We start from the raw sequence: 18,876 nt of genomic DNA, 5'->3' as shown, positions 1-18,876 counted from the left end.
TGCATCCACATGGATGAAGGGTGGGCCCGACCCTGACTCCCTCCACCTGCAGGGGGAGGGGGGGGCAAGCCCAACCCGTGGGGGACCCAGCCGGGGGGCACCACCCACTCCCCAGGACGGCACGCCCAGCCCAACCGAAGCGCCCGGACCAGTCCCAAAGGGAGGGGCAAGGGTACCAGACCATCACCCTCCCACGCCAAATCACCACCCACCCAGTGCACCCCACCACTCCCACCACCCCTGCCACCCACCTGAGAGAAGGGTGGGGGGTGGGGGGGGGCAACCACCAACAGGGCCCAAAGCAGGAGCCAGCTACCACCTGAAAAAGGTCACAATCTGCCAAAAGCAAGCCCATGTCCAGTGAACAGAATAATGGTAGGAGTTACCGAAATGCTCCCACCTTTCTTGAAAATCATTATGGTGACGTAATGACAGGTGGCTTTTAAACTAATTGGACTGCTGACATAACAGATATGTATCTATGTATATAACGGTTGAGCACGTTAGCGTCCTTTATGTTTGGGCCACGCTTTTAAAGTGCACCGCCTATTTGCTGATGTGTTGTATATATTCACTCACTAGTGAAGCACTCTTTGTTCAGGTTTTGTTGTGATCCATTTTTGGATCTCGTAGGCATTAAAAAGACACGTTGGTCGCTGCTGTTTAATTTCCTGCATAAAGTTGCTGATTTGATCCATCCATCCATTTTCTTTACCGCTTATCCTCACTAGGGTCGCGGGCTGCTGGAGCCTATCCCAGCTATCTTCGGGCGGGAGGTGGGGCACACCCTGCACCGGGGTCACCATCCGGCTGATTAAATATTTTGTAATAATTCTTGTACTTTATTTATTTTAGCAATATTGTGATAATACAAACAACCATGATCATTTTGGTCACTATAATCATAATATGATCTCATGGGAATATAATGGTATTCAACTTCTGCCTTATAACGTGCTGCACTGACAGGAGCAACCACAGAAATTCTACTCTGATATTTTATTAGTTGAAGTATAATTATTCAGGAAAAGGGTGATTTCCTATCATTTTCTTTGGGTATGATAAATTTGAGCTCCAAATTAAGGTGTCTGCTTTCAGTCAAGTTAACACAGTCACTCCATTTTATCTACTTTGTTACACACTTGTTTTCAGTCTATTTTTATCCACATTAACTATCAATGTCACTCAGAGACCAGACCTTCACCAAGGCAGATTAATTACAAACCTTATTAGATAACTGCATATGCCACAATTTTGTCATCAATGCCTTATCTGACAATTTAGGAAAAAGGTAGAATAACTTCATTTCTATAGCTCTCTACATAACAATGCCAGAAACTGCTAATGTACTGTAAGTGCAGACCGAGGTTATTATAGTAAACAAAAATGAACAAAATAACCCAAAAAAAATTGAAAAAACATGTTTGGAAACGAAATAAAAAAAGAGTATGTTTTTAAAAAACGTCAACTAAAATGACGTTTTACGTTTGCAAAAATAACTAAAACATATAATTACAGCAAAAATTTCCGTTTTCGTCTTGTCAATTAATGTCGCTAATGAGCTTTCTGCATTCATTTTAAATGTTTTATTCGGATAAATACATAGATAAAGAACAGATACATAGGGAAGGTTGAACAGTCACTTGGGAATTGTAGTTCACTTACTGTATGTTGCCTATAAGTGACGTCATCGGGCAGCGCTGTCTCATTGACTGCTCGCCAGACCGAGTTCAAATTTTGCCACGAAGCTAACTTCTACGTCAAAGCTGTTTTTGTTGCTACGTGTTGCTAAGGGAAACTGCTAAATGGCTACCGACTTGCTAGCGCCTTCACGGAACCTCCATGTCAGTTATGAGTCTTTTAGGGAGAAAGGGACAACAGCAGAGTGTCTCAAAAGGCCGCTGTTTCCCACCACGATAGGCAGATGTGAAAGCAGCAAATGAGTTTGTCTTGCTGACACAGCAGGTGATTGAACTACTGCAACAAGACAATTTCACAGACTACTTGAAAAATTCTAAAAGGTTTGTCACAATGATCATGGACTCAACAACAATAAAACAGACAGGATGCCCTTTCCCCTGGAGATACAGCAGGTTAAAGTAAGCTTACATTTATTTATCTTTCGGTCTAACAGTCACAAATCTGAAAGTCCACTTAAGAAGTTTGCTATTTAGCAACAAGGGATGGAAAATATGAAAAATAAAAACTCGTTTTTTTCCCCCCCCCCAAGTTAAACATTAACATAAAAAAGGCCATCCTACAGCATATGTCTCATAAATGGTTTTACTGTACATTGGGATGCATCTAATCTAACTTTTGAAGCACTGCACTGACTGCACTTCAAACTCTGTGGACTGTTATAACCTGTATATGATATGTAGATGGTTGTTAATCCGTTAGTAAGTTAGCACATTTTGTTTTTGATGGTATTTCTTTTGAGTTTTTATTATTATTATTATATTTTTAATCTCACACTTGACCAATATCCCGATGAAAAAACTAAAACTGAAACAAAGCATTTTTGAAAAAAATTTAAATTAAAAACTAAATAAAAGAATTAAATCATAGTTTTAATAATAATTAAAAATAACTGAACCGGGTTCAAATCCGGCCTAGCCTGTGTGGAGTTTGCATGTTCTCCCCGTGCCTGAGTGGGTTTACTCCGGGTACTCCGGTTTCCTCCCACATCCCACGAATGGTTGTTTGTTTATATGTGCCCTGCGATTGATTGGCTGGCGACCAGTTCAGGGTGTACCCCGCCAAACGCCCAAAGATAGCTGGGATAGGCTACAGCACGCCCGTGACCCTAGTGAGAAGAAGCGGAACGGAAGATGAATGAATGAATTTGAAAAGGAAAAGTCAAAACGAAATAAAAACTAACTATACTGGAAAATCCGAAACTATTATATACTTGGTGCAGACAGATAACATGTTAATAAAAGTGGTGTTCCACAACTTTATCCACATACATGTATCCAACAACACACTTCCTTTATTTGTAAATATTCTCCATTGTCTGACTCAAAATTACATTTCATCTTTTACTACTTTTGTTGATTTTTTTTCCTGTGCTACTTCCAGGATGTTTTATTGCCATGAATTTCCTGTTTTCACAATGTGTGCGTGCGTGTGCATGAATGGGAGTAGGGTGTTTCATTAATAGCACCTTAGGGCACAAACATGTATTTCTGACTGCTTACAAGGCTGTTTTATTTTTTATTTTTTTGGTTAAAAAATAACAATCCGATCAGAGGGCACACCCAGGCTGGCTACACTTTAATTGTATCAGAGTTTGGATAACGAGAGTGGCGACCAACTGATGGGAGCGACACACTGGAGAGGGACATGTAATGAGAGACACACAAGCCTCAAGCCACAAAGAAAGCAGCTGTGTTGTGAGTCCATGAGTGCCTAATGACGAGCAGCGTATACAGCTTCATTGCTCTGTAAACAGAGACAACTGTGAGGAAAGGAAACAAGCGCAGCGGGACACAGGCTGAAGTTGGACAGTAACTCCATCCCATATTTCCAAACATGCCTCTGGTTGTGTCTTCGCTCGGTAGGGCTTTGAACAAAAAATGAAATCAGCTCTGAAGAAATGTCTTTGCAAATAACTGTTGTCAGATCAAAGTATGATTTTCTGCATTTTTTGGATGCACTATTTCAAGGAATCCCATTCAAAAATAGCTATTAAATGCCTACTGATTTCCATGCAGCGTGAGACGTACATATTCTTCAAGCTTGCTCAATGAAGACTCAGAGAGAAGACAAATGGACTGGGTGAGTTAGAGTGGACCGGTATGGACTGGAGAAGTAATTAGAGAATACTGAGGGATGCTAATAATAACAATAATAATAATACTAAATATAATATATATGTTCTTGTCACAATACAGAATAGTGATGGGTGGAGTAGAAAAGCCATGAGAAAAAAAAGAGAGCTGCAAAGATATACAAAAAAAGGGTGACTGGAAATGTCACTGGTCTAAAAGATGTCTCCATGTACTAAATGAGGAGTAGAGCAAGCACTGCCTGCATGCCATATGCCACCTCCAAATGTTAACAAGTGAGCTGAAAATAGCCTGTGTGGGGAACACTGGAGGGTGTGTTTTTTTTTTTTTTTTTTTTTAAATACATATTTCAGTAATGATTATCTCTGTGCCAAGGATATATTTTTTCCACATTTTTTTTGTGCACATTTTTAAAATTTTTATTTTTATTTAATAAATGAGGTCTTTTTGGATGGCTTTTATTTTTGGTTTGAAATTTTAATTTGAGTGAGAAGCCACACTTTGATTACGTTAAACAAAAACAACCCAAAACATGAAAATAATTTCATCACACTGTTCTAAATTATTATTCATGAAGGATTTAAGTTATTGTTGTTTTTCCGTTTTGATCTCAGACAGTTTTGATAATTAATTTCCCAGATAAACCCAATTAAAGGAACTTTGCTTAAATGGCATGGCATTCTTACCAGGAACATTTTGAAGCTCCACCTACACTATATTATTCTATTGAACTACAAACAACATGGCGCAACTGTCAGGGAAAAATACATTTGCCCTGACTGCTGTAGCTATGGTCAGTGGAGACGACAAAGGGCCTGATTTACTAAAGGTTTAAACATGCAAAATCAATCATTTGGGTTTTTACCAGTTGCTGTCATAGATGGGTGGATGGTCTGCATTGCAATCAGCTTGGCCTTTAAGATCAGGAGTAACAGCGGAGAGAGGCCGGACTATTATTGAACTCTCCACCAGTTGCCTCATGCTTTTTTTCTTGTCATGGTAGTATACCAGTATTTCCCTTCCTTGTTTCTAATGTGGCTAATTTGTGTAGTTAGTTTCTGTCTGTTGTGCCGTCTCTTTAACTTTTGTAGTTGGAGCGATTGTTTACTTTGGTTCTCGTTTTTTCCCCTTGTCCTATTCTGGTAGTGTTACCTTGGATTCTATTGTGCTTTATGTGTAGTAGCCCTTTGGAGTGCTTTTTTTTTTAGCGTCTGTCCCCTATTCTCCGGCACTGTCCCTTCACTAGGTTTATTTTTATTTCTGGATTTTCGCGTTAACACTCTTGTCATTGTTTCGTTTTCTACCTTGTTTTACATGCTCACTTCTAAGTGCTCCTTTGGTTTAATAAAAGTCTTGCTAATCGCCAATTCTTGGTTGCGTGCTTTGGGGTCCTATGTTTGATAATACATGCCATAACAGTGACGCCTTTTTTTTTTTTGCCGTTTCAATCGTGCCGTGTTGTTTGTGGTTCAATAGAATAATACAGTACAGGTGGTGCTTTCAAAACATTGTTTCCAGAATAAGACTGCCAGCGGTTGGATTTTTTTTCTTGTTTAGTAGGTGTGTGAGGGTCCTTAGCTGACTGCAATTTGCCAGTTCAGCTGCGTCACTGGGTGTGCGGATGGGATAACTAATCATTTCCGAAAGAAGAACTGTGCAATCCACTGTGAAAAGTCTGTTACAAGACAATGCGGAATGCTTCACTGCAAAAAAATACCACTGACACTTTATGGTACCTCCTATGGGTAGAAAGGGTGAAAAACTCACAGTATGGCCACCATCATCCCCTATTAAGAACCTGTGGAACATCCTTAAAAGGTAGATATATGACGGTGGATGTGAGCATACCTCCAAACAGCAACTCTTGCATCCTCAAGATATAGGCAAAAACTATCCATCGACTTACAATTTCAATTGATGAGGGTTGTTAAAGTGAAGTCGTAAAGGAAGTGATTCTATTTTAAATTGAATATTTTGTACCATAATAGTTATTTTTTAACTGTTGTGCAGAATTCCATAATTAGAATCCTGTTTTTTGAGAAATTTTGCAAACCAATACTATTGTCATCATGTTGGTTTTGTTCAATGAAACCATTAAAACGCTCCCCGTCCTGATGGTGGCTCATTTCTATTTCTTCACGGTGGGCAAAGAACCCAAAGCACGTCTCACTCACCCGCCGTGGGTTGCTCTCCAGGACTCTATGTCGCGCTGTGTCCAGCTCCTCATAGACTGGAGCAGCTCGAGCCTGAGGGTACTCCCGCCGCATCCCCTGGGACCGCTGATCACTGCAGTGAGATGCGTAAGTACATAAGTGATGTGGACTGGTTGTGTTTGGAGTTGAGCAGTGCACAGGATTCTCATGAAAGCTACAGATCCTAGCACATCAAGAGTCAGCTCTAACTACAGCAGGAAAATGAAAAGCCAGGAGGGATATGATACACAGCATCATCTTCCCTCACCTTCTTTGGCTGTATGGTGGCAAAAGGTGAGAGTGTGCATCGAGAGTGACAGACAGGCAGATAACATTCACAAAAACTGCATCTGAGCTCATATCAGAATCTGAAAGAAACTTCTCAAAGTGGAAAAATGAGGGGGGGGGGGTATTCTTCTTGAATGCAACACCCAAGGCAGGTCTAATTAACAACAACCTGGAATCCTTTATTAAACAGTTACTGTACCTCAGGTTAGAATGCTCTGACCTGCAGGCGGTATTGACCATGACAGAGCAACAGGGAGCAGATTGAGAGGTTCATTCGGGAAGTACACAGCCTACACTTTTAACTCTTTTTTTCATGGCTGACTATGTACACGTGGATAAAATTGTTGGTACCCCTCTGTCAATGAAAGAAAAAGCCACAGTGGTCACAGAAATAACTTGCATCTGACAAAAGTAATAAACACAAATTTAATGAAAATTACGATGACCATTGCTTTTAAATTGTGGTTCAACAGAAATATTTTAAAAAACAAACTCATGAAACAGGCCTTGACAAAAATGATGATGCCCCTAGAAAAGATTGAAAATAATTTGACCATTGGCACATGTTCAAACGAGCTGTGTCCTGTAATTAGCATCACAGATCTCTTCAAACTTGTAATTAGTCAGTCAGCCAGTCTATTTAAAGGGTGACAAGTAATCACTGTGCTGTTTGGTGACATAGTGTGCACTACACTAAACATGGACCAGAGGAAGCGAAGGAGAGAGTTGTCTCAGGAGATTAGAAAGAAAATTATAGATAAGCACGTTAAAGGTAAAGACTATAAGACCATCTACAAGCAGCTTGATGTTCCTGTGACTGCAGTTGCACATATTCCGAAATTTAAGATCCACGGGAGTGTAGCCAACCTCCCTGAATGTAGCCACAGGAGGAAAATTGATGAGAAATTGAAGAGACAGATAATACAAATGGTAAAAAAAGAACCAAGAACAACCTGCAAAGAAATGAAAGCTGAACTCCAAGGTCAAGGTACAACCCCAATTCCAATAAAGTTGGGACGTTGTGTTAAACATAAATAAAAACAGAACACATCCATCCATTTTCTTTTTTTTTTTTTGCCAGCCAATCGCAGGGCACATACAAACAAACAACCAGTCGCACTCACAGTCACACCTACGGGCAATTTAGAGAATGTTTTGGGGATGTGGGAGGAAACCGGAGTGCCCGGAGAAAACCCATGCAGGCACGGGGAGAACATGCAAACTCCACACAGGCGGGGCCGGGGATTGAACCCGGGTCCTCAGAACTGTGAGGCTGACGCTCTAACCAGTCGGCCACAGAATACAATGATTTGCAAATCATGTTCAACCTGTATTTAATTGAATACACTACAAAGACAAGATATTTAATGTTCAAACTGATAAGCTTTATTGTTTTTAGCAAATAATCATAAACTTAGAATTTTATGGCTGCAACACGTTCCAAAAAAGCTGAGACAGGTGGCAAAAAAGACTTAGAAAGTTGAGGTATGCTCATCAAACACCCGTTTGGAACATCCCACAGGTGAAAAGTTTAATTGGGAACAGGTGGGTGCCATGATTGGGTATAAAAGGAGCTTCCCTAAATTGCTCAGTCATTCACAAGAAAAGATGGGGCAAGGGTCACCTCTTTGTGAACAACTGCGTGAGAAAATAGTCGAACAGTTTGAGGACAATGTTCCTCAACGTACAATTGCAAGGAATTTAGGGATTTCATCATCTACGGTCCATATCATCATCAAAAGGTTCAGAGAATCTGGAGAAATCACTGCATGTAAGCGGCAAGGACGAAAACCAACATTGAATGCCCGTGACCTTTGATCCCTCAGGCGGCACTGCATCAAAAACCGACATCAATGTGTCAAGGATATCACTACATGGGCTCAGGAACACTTCAGAAAACCAATGTCAGTAAATACAGTTCGGGGCTACATCCGTAAGTGTAACTTGAAACTCAAATATGCAAAGAAAAAGCCATTTATCAACCGGCTTCTCTGGGCCCGAGCTCATCTAAGCTGAACTGATGCAAAGTGGAAAAGTGTTCTGTGGTCCGACGAGTCCACATTTCAAATAGTTTTCGGAAATTGTGGACGTCGTGTCCTCCGGGCCAAAGAGGAAAAGAACCATCCGGACTGTTATGGACGCAAAGTTCAAAAGCCAGCATCTGTTATGATATGGGGCTGTGTTAGTGCCAATGGCATGGGTAACTTACACATCTGTGAAGGCACCATTAATGCTGAAAGGTACATACAGGTTTTGGAGAAACATATGCTGCCATCCAAGCAACGTCTTTTTTATGGACGCCACTGCTTATTTCAGCAAGACAATGCCAACCCACATTTTGCACGTGTTACAACAGCGTGGCTTCATAGTAAAAGAGTGCGGGTACTAGACTGGCCTGCCTGCAGTCAAACCTGTCTCCCATTGAAAATGCGTGGTGCATTATGAAGCGTGAAATATGACAACGGAGACCCCGGACTGTTGAACAGCTGAAGCTGTACATCAAGCAAGAATGGGAACAAATTCCATCTACAAAGCTTCAACAATTAGTGTCCTCAGTTCCCAAACGTTTATTGAATGTTGTTAAAAGAAAAGGTGATGTAACACTGGTAAACATGAAAAAAAATAAATAAATATTCAGGATACCATCACTTTTGTCCAGGCCTGTTTCATGGGTTTGTTTTTGAAAAAATATTTCTGGTGAAAGCACAATTCAAAAGTGATCTCTGATTTTCATTGGTTAATTTTCATTAAATTTGTATTTATGATTTTTTTCCCCCCCAGATTCAAGTTATTTCTGTGACCACTGTGGGGTTTTCTTTTATTAACAGAAGGGTACCAACAATTTTGTCCACGTTTGTATTGATGCGTATGTGTGTGAGTGTGGAAAACCTTACAAATGCAATTAAAAATTGTATTTTAGTACGTGCTGAAGATGGCGACCCTCCCGTGATCTAATGTAGTTCTTTGCAAGGAGGGAATACTGAGTCATACACTTCCCTGTGCTGTATTGATTTGCAAAGTGTTGGCATCATTTAACTCACAAGTGTGTACGGCATGTCTGTTAGGTTCTCACCAACGCCTTGGCACAAAACTCAACCCTGAATTGTTGATTTGACAAGAGAATGTCTCCAAAAATGTAATAATAGGAAGAGAGAGACTTTGGCGCCTGTATCGAGGCGGGTCACTTTCTCGAAAAGTTCTACGCTTCTGCTTCTGTTTTGTCGACATCAGAACGTGAAGTGGCATCAGACCGTTTGGTGCTATTTGTCAGTTGTCGCATCTCGAGAATTACGTAAATGGCTTCTTACTATGCACAGCTCATTAATACAAATTGTGCTGGTGCCTGTCCTGCAGACAACCTTGCTGCTCAGTTATTGTTAGCTAGCTTACTCTTGGAATTGCTGTTTGTTTCTTTTTTTCGAGGTATCAACATGCCTGAAAATCCATCAATTTTTGCAAGCGTGTATAACATAGAGAAAATGTATGTACTTTAGGAGTCCCGAACATGCCTTACCCAGCACTCACTCAGTAGCCCAGTAGAGTAGAAAATTAAAAATAAATTATCCCCCAGACAGCAGTTTCACCTATGTCACGAAATTCATAACAGTATGCATGAATGTCTCAAAGACACAGCACGAAATTAAACAGGCAGTTGACCATTCTGGTTTGAAGCATCAATTTTAGGAAAATTCAGGCGCCGGAAGTTTGACAAACTCTTACTAAAAAAATTTAGGAAAATGAGCCCCATATCCAGGTCTTTGCTTAAGCGACCACCAAAGCTGCATTCCGCCGGTACCAATCAACTGCCTCAGGAGTCAGATAGGAATCCTTTAGCTTGACGGCATTCCTCACCGTTGGTGTCCACCAACGGGTTTGGGGATTTCCGCCACGACAGGCACCGACCACCTCCGGTCGGCCGCCTCAGCAATGGAGGCGCGGAACATGGTCCACTCGGACTCGATGTCCTCCGCCTCCCTCGGAACGTGAGCAAAATTCTGTCAGAGGTGGGAGTTGAAACTCCTTCTGACAGGGGATTCTGCCAGACGTTCCCAGCAGACCCTCACAATACGTTTCGGCCTGCCAAGTCGGACCGGCATCTTCCCCCACCGTCGGAGCCAACTCACCACCAGTTGACAGCTCTGCCCCTCTCTTCACCCGAGTGTCCAAGACATGCGGCCGCAAGTCCGATGACACGACCACAAAGTTGATCATCGAACTGCGACCTAGGGTGTCCTGGTGCCAAGTGCACATGTGGACACCCTTATGCTTGAAAATGGTGTTCGTTATGGACAATCCGTGATGAGCACAGAAGTCCAATAACAGAACACCACTTGGGGTCTGATCGGGGGGGCCATTCCTCCCAATCACGCCCTTCCAGGTCTCACTGTCATTGCCTACGTGAGCATCGAAGTCCCGGAGTAGAACGATGGAGTCCCCAACGGGAGCGCTCTCCAGTACGACTGTATTGGACAGGTGATGAGCAGTGCCTGGAGCTTTAATATCTTATATAGACAGGTGTGTGGCTTTCCTTATCAAGTCCAATCAGTATAATCAAGCACAACTGGACTCCAATGAAGGTGAAGAACCATCTCAAGGATGATCAGAAGAAATGGACAGCACCAGAGTTAAATATATGAGTGTCACAGCAAAGGGTCTGAATACTTATGGCTGTGTGATCTTTCAGTTTTTCTTTTCTAATAAATCTGCAAAAATTTAAACAATTCCGTTTTTTTCCCGTCAATATCGGGTGCTGTGTGTACATTAATGAGGAAAAATGAAATGTTATGCCACTGGCCGCTTCTATACTTCTCCCCACTGTGGACCCGACACACTCGGAAGACGAGATTGCGGGGGAAGCTCAAGGCGGGACGTTTACTTTGCTGTCTTGATGCTGACGGTAAGCAAACAAAGTACACGGTCAGTGTTTGGATTCCAGGTGTGACACACTGAGGATTGCCAGATAAGCTCAGGGGAGCTCCAACTTGGAAGGCAACATGAGAATACAGAGGCGGACACTGCAAACCATTCAGGAGAGTACCTTCGTGTATACTTTTATCAGCCTCATTGAAAGCTATAACTGCCTTTCAGTGTGCTGGTTAAAACAACACTAGTCCAAAAATTCCATAAAATTGTTGTCTAAAACTGATGCACTTTACGCATTTTCTGCATTGATACGTTGTGTGTGTGTGTGTGTGTGTTAGAAGGAAATGACAATTTTTTTTATTGTTATTGAGAGACAAAGGAACACATCCTTAAAGAAAAAGGATTTTGTTGCTTTTTTCTAGAATGCTTTTAAAATTATTGGGCCCTATGTCATTGTTTACACTTGGCTCACTATTGTCTTCCACTGCTCTTTTATCTCCTCACACCGCTTCCTGGCCCAAATACTACATGAGGAGGGTCCTAGCTCTGCCTTAATACATTTTGACAAGCATAGCTAACCTTTTCCTGCTACAGGTCAGACTCTCGCACAGCACTAATCAAATGTGACGCCCATCACGACACGCACCTGCCATCGGAGGCACTAATGAAAATGTCCCAGCAGTAAAATAGGCGGACGGCACTTGGGAGTCCACTGTTCATAGCTTGACAGGATGAGATGTGTGGTGGGGAGGGGTAGATGACTTGACTTCAAAAACATTTGGATAAGGCTGTACTGCAATAAGTGTTTCACAAACACACCGTCTCTCATCTCCTACATAGATCATCTTTTTTTGCACCAAGAAAGTGTAAAAGATGAGGGGAAGTAGCGGTTTCCCGGGAATCCAGACACACAGGAAGGCTTTAATGCTCCATACATTTTTGTACATCAATATGAATATTTCAGTAACTAGATGTCCTCGGCAAACAATAGTTTGAGTTTGAGCGATTCCGGTTCCTTAGTTCGATTCTGGTTCCAAACGATTCTGATTCTTTTAGGGGGCTGGGTCAACATTTTTTGCATGGTTTATATAAAGGGTGTCCAAATTATAAACATCCGTTTTCTTAGCAGGCCGCAGCATGAACTAAAATGAACATTTGACTCAAGGTTCTTTATAACCAGTATCAATATCAAACCTATGAACTAAAAGGCAATGTGTGTGGAACTAACCCAATTGCCTTAATATTCATTAATTAAATGTTTCACCTAAAAGTTAAATATAGCATTGTTAAAAGTTATTTTAACTGTTTTAACTATTTTTAAAAAAAAATTGTTTCACTCACCCTGTTGACTGAGAGTTGACTTCACTGAGAGCATTGTTAAAATAGTTATTTTAACAATGCTATATAGGTGGCCCTGTATTCTGTTTCATCACGTCAAATGGTTTATATGTGCAGGTTTTAACTTGACTTGTTTTACGATTGTAACCTTATATTTTTTTTTAAGGGTAAGCACCGAAACTCAGCATTTTGGCATGAAAAGTAACTTCACACGGCACCAGTGATTGATTTTGATTATTTGATTTTTTTTCCATGGATGGAAACAAATGCTATAAAACGTTGAATCCTTTCCCTACCCACCGATGAGGTACAAGGTTAGTGTTTGTGATACAGTAAGACAACATTTGTGAATTTTATCCAAATTCATTGTGATGTAATGTTGCTATGGTGAAGTTTTAGACCAATGTTAAGCTGTTTATTTTTTTGTTGTTGTTGTTTTTTTGTCATCGGCGCTTACGTTGCTTTAAAGACCAAAATAAACGCTAAAAACCAGTAGTGCGAAAACGCAAGCAACCTTTGACCTTGTTAGCTGTCTCAATGTTGGCATAGACATATTTTATTGTTTCATTCACCCAACTGACTGAGAGTTGACTTGATTGACGCTCCTTGCGGTGTAGGCTGAGGCTCGGAGAGCATTTTTTTAGTGTTCACTCTTAGGTCAGGGCCTACAGACCTTAAGCTTGTTACTCTGTTGTTTTATTGAATTATGAGATGCCATGGCTTAATTTTACTTTATTACTTGATTTGATTTATTTTTACTTCCCTGGTGGCGACTGGCTACCTCAGATGGCAGTTTTGTTTACAACCCCAATTCCAATGAAATTTGGACATTGTGTTAAACAAATAAAAAAAATTATGAGACAAGCCTGCTGCCCTCAAAATACTAGTTTCAGGAAGACAAGAAATATGTTGAGTAAAATCTGTTACAATTTTTGCTCTTTGGTATATTTTGACATTTTCTTTGAAAATTGCGCTATGTTTGTGGTTCATTAAATTAATACAGTATATCGGGGCACCTCCAAACGTTGTTTCCTGATAAGAACATCCGGGGTTAGTGTGTTGGCAGGTGTGCAAGTGTCTCTCGGCAGTTGTGTGATGGCCAGTTGCGAACTGAAATTTGTTTGCAATTGTCCAATTCCGTCTAGTTCAGCTGCATTGCTCTGTGTGGGGTAGGCCTTACTCAGATTTGAAGGGAAACATTTTTTTTTAGCTAATTTGAAGGAGTTTTTTGAAATGACGACAATTTTATGGGGGGGACACCCTTTATGTTAACATATAACACTCAAATGAAACACCTTACGTAAGCAAGCAATGACTTTTCATTGGACCACACATATATACATTGTTGCTGGGTTACACTTAGCGGTGTTGTAAAAATAAAACAAGGTGTCACCTATGTGTGCATATTTGTCCCTGTGTAAGCATGTGAATGAAATCCACACCAGCAAGCAGTGTGCTTTTGCGGGCCCTTGACCAGCGACACTTGCAATTGAAACAGTCGGGAAAGAGGCAGTGTGTGCTAGCTGGCTGCGTATGATCATTAATATGAGGAAAAACATACGGGAAACTAAAAGTTATGGGTCATTTAGATGTCACGAGAATACATGCAGTATCGTTGCATACTGTACAACAATATTCCAAGATGCCTTTCAGAGTTCCTGTAGACTCAGACAGAAGGCTCCTCATCAATCAGGCTAATTCTAAAGACTAACTAATATACATTACCAGCAAAGCAGGGGGTGACACAGTGAGAGAACAAGACGCAGAAAACGGGCCCGTAATGAAGCACCCTCCACTAGTGAATGAGAGTTAAAGTGGTCCAACAGATCTGTCAGGCTGCTAGACTGTGGCTAATTATCTCTGCGACCTCTTTGTCTGCATCCTCCCGTCTCCAATGTACTCTACGGCACGAACGCACCAGCCAATCCGTCAATGCTATTTGTCACTCCTTCTGTCATGTCTTTCCATCTGTCTCCTTCTCTTGTCATCCTCTTTGTAATTTGCAAGTCAATAGCATTTCCTCCGCGAGAGTTAAGGATGCAGGGAGTTTAAAGTGGTCTGTATTATTTCATCGGGGAGATGACACATTTGCATTATAATCCTCTTCAGATTTTACACACTCATTTACAAAGCTAAATTTAAACTCTGAAGTTCTAAAGCAGCTACAGTTATGATGTATAATTCAAGAGAAGGAAGTGCATTGAGAAAGTTTGCGTCTTCTTAAGCATTAAGACACCGAATACGGAGGCTCATCTAAAAAAAAAAAAAAAAAAATGGACTGAACTCACTCGCATAAACGCTGCTGGAAAAATCAAAGCTATCATACGCATTGCTCCTTCAATAGCACACGACACTACTCACCCACGACATGAATACCTCGCATTATAGCACTCAGGGCACAGGTATAGGACACCAAGGTGCAGAAAGTCTATTTTTGGGAAAAGACTCCTTCACGCTGTAACGGATGCCTTAAAACACAGGCCCTGCTCAGTATTGTGTTGTGTACAGTGTTTGTTTTTTCTTCTTTTTTCTCCCTGATGTTGATTGCGCGGAGTCCATGCAGGGCTTGTGGACTATTTCCCCCCTATAGGAACAATGAGGCCTTGGTCTAAAGGTTATTGTAAGTTAGCTTTTTAGTCAATAATAAGACCGTTAATGTGTTGGCACAAGAATGCCAGAGGCTGTGTGAGAAAGAAGCAAGGCTGCAGATGAAAATCATGGATTTTCCACAACTGATCCTTTCACACACACAGTCCACACATTAGCAGCACCAATATATTTAAGAGGATTTTGCAAAAATTTGACCTGCGCATAAACGCTTGCGACATGACTATCAATGGTTAAATGTGTGTGTGTGCATGCGTGCACAGTACGAATGGTCATGTTTTAAGTATTTTCCAGCTGACCACAAATGCAGATTTTCATTAAGGCTGAATTTACTCTACAGGGTTCGTGTGTCACAATTGGAAGGGATGAGAACGGTACTTGTTTTGTCAGTACGCTATGCACTGGACAATATGCCCTTATGAATTGCAGTTTTTCGGTTGTGCAATTCATTTCGCATTGAAGCTGTGATGAGTGTGCGCACCTGTTGCTCGTTCACCCAATCACAGTTGTAACTGTGCACTTCAAACTGCAGCTCACAGATGTGATAAAACCACTAGCACGAGTGGAGGATTTGAGAGACAAAAATGTGAGGAAGCAATGGCTTCATTTAAATCTCCAGTTTGGATAAATTTTGGTTTGACCGTTGAATACGACAACGGGGGAGTGAAAACTGTTGAAAGACATTTTACAGTCTGCATGTACTGCTTAAAACACTTGTACACCTGTACATTAAAGGAAGCATGACAAGTGTGAACAAGCTTCTCCTGCAATTGTATCCTGATATGATGCTTGCTGGACACACGACAGTTGAGCGGCTTGTAAAGGTAACACAATAGAAACAACAATTGTCCATTGAGAATTCTTTGGAACAAACCTACCGTGCCACTTGAAGTACGCACCAGAAAATAACCTATGCAGTGAGCGCATTTATTGCTAATGATTCACAACCCTTTTCTGTGGCCGAAGATGTGTGGTTTGGTCACTTAATGCTGTAAACATTTCAGCAACATTCCCATTCCCAAAGTAAGTGTAACAGTTGGATTAAGCATGGGGCAATTGATCATACCTGCAGAGTGGGGTGCAGGAATGACCAATTGCCCCACGGTCAATCCAACTGAACCGGGGTACAAAGTTGGCCTACCGCACACTCTGTGATGCTGCCGTACCCGATTGGAATGGACAATCACATAAAAAAATAAGAATTGCCAAAACAACCCCGCACATTGAGTGATTGGATATATGGCAAGGTCAATTAATTTGTTTTTGTTGTATACTAAAGACATTTGGGTTTCACATATCAAAAGGTAAATGAGACAAAAGTTTAGAATTCCAGCTTTTATTTCATGGTACTTGCATGTGTTAAACAACTCAGGACAGCGCACCTTTTGTTTAAAGACACCCACTTTTCAAGTGAGCAAACGTATTGGAATGTGACTGATGGGTGTTTCTACAACCCCCTTTCCAATGAAGTTGGGAAGCTGTGTTAAACGTAAATAAAAAATGATTTGCAAATCATGTTCGACCTATATTTAATTGAATACACTACAAAGACAAGATATTTAATGTTCAAACTGATAAACTATTGTTTTTAGCAAATCATTGGAATTTTATGGCTGCAACACGTTCCAAAAAAGCTGGAACAGGGTCATGTTTAACAATGTTACTTTTCTTTTAACAACATTCAATAAACGTTTGGGAACTGAGGACACTAATTGTTGAAGCTTTGTAGATGGAATTCTTTCCCATTCTTGCTTGATGTACAGCTTCAGCTGTTCAACAGTCCGGGTTCTCCGTTGTCTTATTTTACGCTTCATAATGCACCACACGTTTTTGATGGGAGACAGGTTTGACTGCAGGCAGGCCAGTCTAGTACCCGCACTCTTTTACTATGAAGCCACGCTGTTGTAACACGTGCAAAATGTGGGTTGGCATTATCTTGCTGAAATAAGCAGGGGTGTCCATGAAAAAGACGTTGCTTGGATGTCAGGATATGTTTCTCCAAAACCTGTATGTACCTTTCAGCATTAATGGTGCCTTCACAGATGTGTAAGTTACCCATGCCATTGGCAGTAACACAGCCCATACCATCACACATGCTGGCTTTTGAATTTTGCGTCCATAACAGTCCGGATGGTTCTTTTCCTCTTTGGCCCGTAGGACACGATGTCCACAATTTCCCAAAACTATTTCAAATGTGGACTCGTCGGACCACAGAACACTTTTCCACTTTGCATCAGTTCATCTTAGATGAGCTCGGGCCCAGAGAAGCCGGTCGATAAATGGCTTTTGCTTTTCATATTAGAGTTTTAGAGGTTGATGAGACCAAGATTAACCTCTACCAAAGTGATGGAAAGGCCAAAGTATGGAGAAAGAAAGGATCTGCTTAAAACACACAAGCTCATCCGTGAAGCATGGTGGAGGTAATGTCATGGCTTGGGCTTGCATGGCTGCTGCTGGGAACAGGCTCACTAGACTTTATTGATGATGTAACTCACGATGGTAGCAGCAGAATGAATTCTGAAGTCTACAAAACCATTTTGACTGGCAATGTACAGAAAAATGCATCCAAACTAATCGGGAGAAGCTTCATCATGCAACAATACAAACACACTGTCAACACAAAAAAGGACTTAGGGGGAAAAAGTGGAAGGTCTTAGACTGGCCAAGTCAATCACCGGACCTCAACCCAATAGAAGGGAGAAGCCCCCAGAAACAAAAAACTGAAAGAGGCTGTAGTAAAGGCCTGGAAAAGCATTTCAAATGAAGAATGCAACAGTCTGGTGAAGTCACTGGATCGCAGGCTTGATGCAGTTATTGCAAGTAAGGGTTATGCCACCAAATATTCAATGTTATTCACTCAGTTAATTCAATCATGTCTGTTCCAATACCTTTGCTCACTTGAAAGGTGTGTGGCTTCAAACAAAAGGTGCCCTGTTGTTTAACACATCTAGATTTAAATACCATGAAATGAATGCTGCAATTCGGAACTTTTGTCTCGTATTAATCTTTGGATCTGAAACCCTAATGCACCCGATCTTCTCCCACAAAAGCACTAATGTTAATAGGATAATATCCAACGTAACAATTGAGTCTTGATCTTCTCCTCTGCTGTCTCACCTTTCTGTTTGTTGCCTGGACTTGTTGACCTTGGCATAGAGCCCCTCCAGCTCATCGGCAGAGGCCTGAGATTGTTTGGTCTCCACAGTCACGGGAGTTGCAGTGGAATGGGTGCGGTCTATCAGTTGCACAGAGTTTGGCTGGAGGAAGTTGTTGATCTGGGCATAGTTGGGGTCGTTGTAGTCGTCGTCCACATCTGGGATGAAGCGTGAGTCGGGGGTGAGCTGGCCAGAGTGGATTTCAGCATATCGTGGATCATAGCTATTAGTGACAAGGGTTAGGGGGAAGGAGGGAGAAAATATCGCAATGATTCAGAACTTACTGGTTGTTTCATGTCAAATTCCTACCTCTCTCTGTGTTCAGGAAACCTGTCGACCTCCTCCTCACTCCAGGCCTCCAGTTTGTTTTTTGCCACTTTCACTGCATCTTTGCTCTTGTCATCTCTCTTCCTACCGAACCTGTGCAAATAGGAACATTGCAGCACAAAAATATTTTTATGACTTCAGGTAGATTAATTGTTTGCTGACTTGATCCCAAAAACTCACCTAAACCTATTACGGCAGGCTTAGACGTTATTTTCGTGGAAATTAATTTTAATCTTTTTGATGAGGATGACAATCATAAGAGATTATGTGCGACCATGCAGTTCATCATGTAATGCACGAATATTTAAAACTTTT

At 41.3% G+C, this 18,876-nt stretch overlaps 1 protein-coding gene across 3 annotated transcripts in view; it reads right to left on the bottom strand.

Moving 5' to 3' along the window:
* The window catches only part of pard3ba (par-3 family cell polarity regulator beta a), a 188,226-nt gene that overhangs the window by 30,805 nt on the left and 138,545 nt on the right, over positions 1 to 18,876 (bottom strand). For all 3 annotated transcript variants that reach the window (XM_061692038.1, XM_061692046.1, XM_061692054.1), the window contains 3 exons: positions 18,544 to 18,654; positions 18,197 to 18,457; positions 5,966 to 6,077 (listed from right to left, as the gene is read on the bottom strand). In XM_061692038.1, the coding sequence (XP_061548022.1) occupies positions 5,966 to 6,077; positions 18,197 to 18,457; positions 18,544 to 18,654 (484 nt within the window). The remainder of the gene's footprint in view (positions 1 to 5,965; positions 6,078 to 18,196; positions 18,458 to 18,543; positions 18,655 to 18,876) is intronic.

Source organism: Phycodurus eques, chromosome 1, assembly GCF_024500275.1.
Source record: "Phycodurus eques isolate BA_2022a chromosome 1, UOR_Pequ_1.1, whole genome shotgun sequence".
Taxonomy (NCBI): Eukaryota; Metazoa; Chordata; class Actinopteri; order Syngnathiformes; family Syngnathidae; genus Phycodurus; species Phycodurus eques.
The sequence above is the reverse complement of the archived record's forward strand: the minus strand, read 5'-3'. Positions and strand labels throughout refer to the sequence as shown.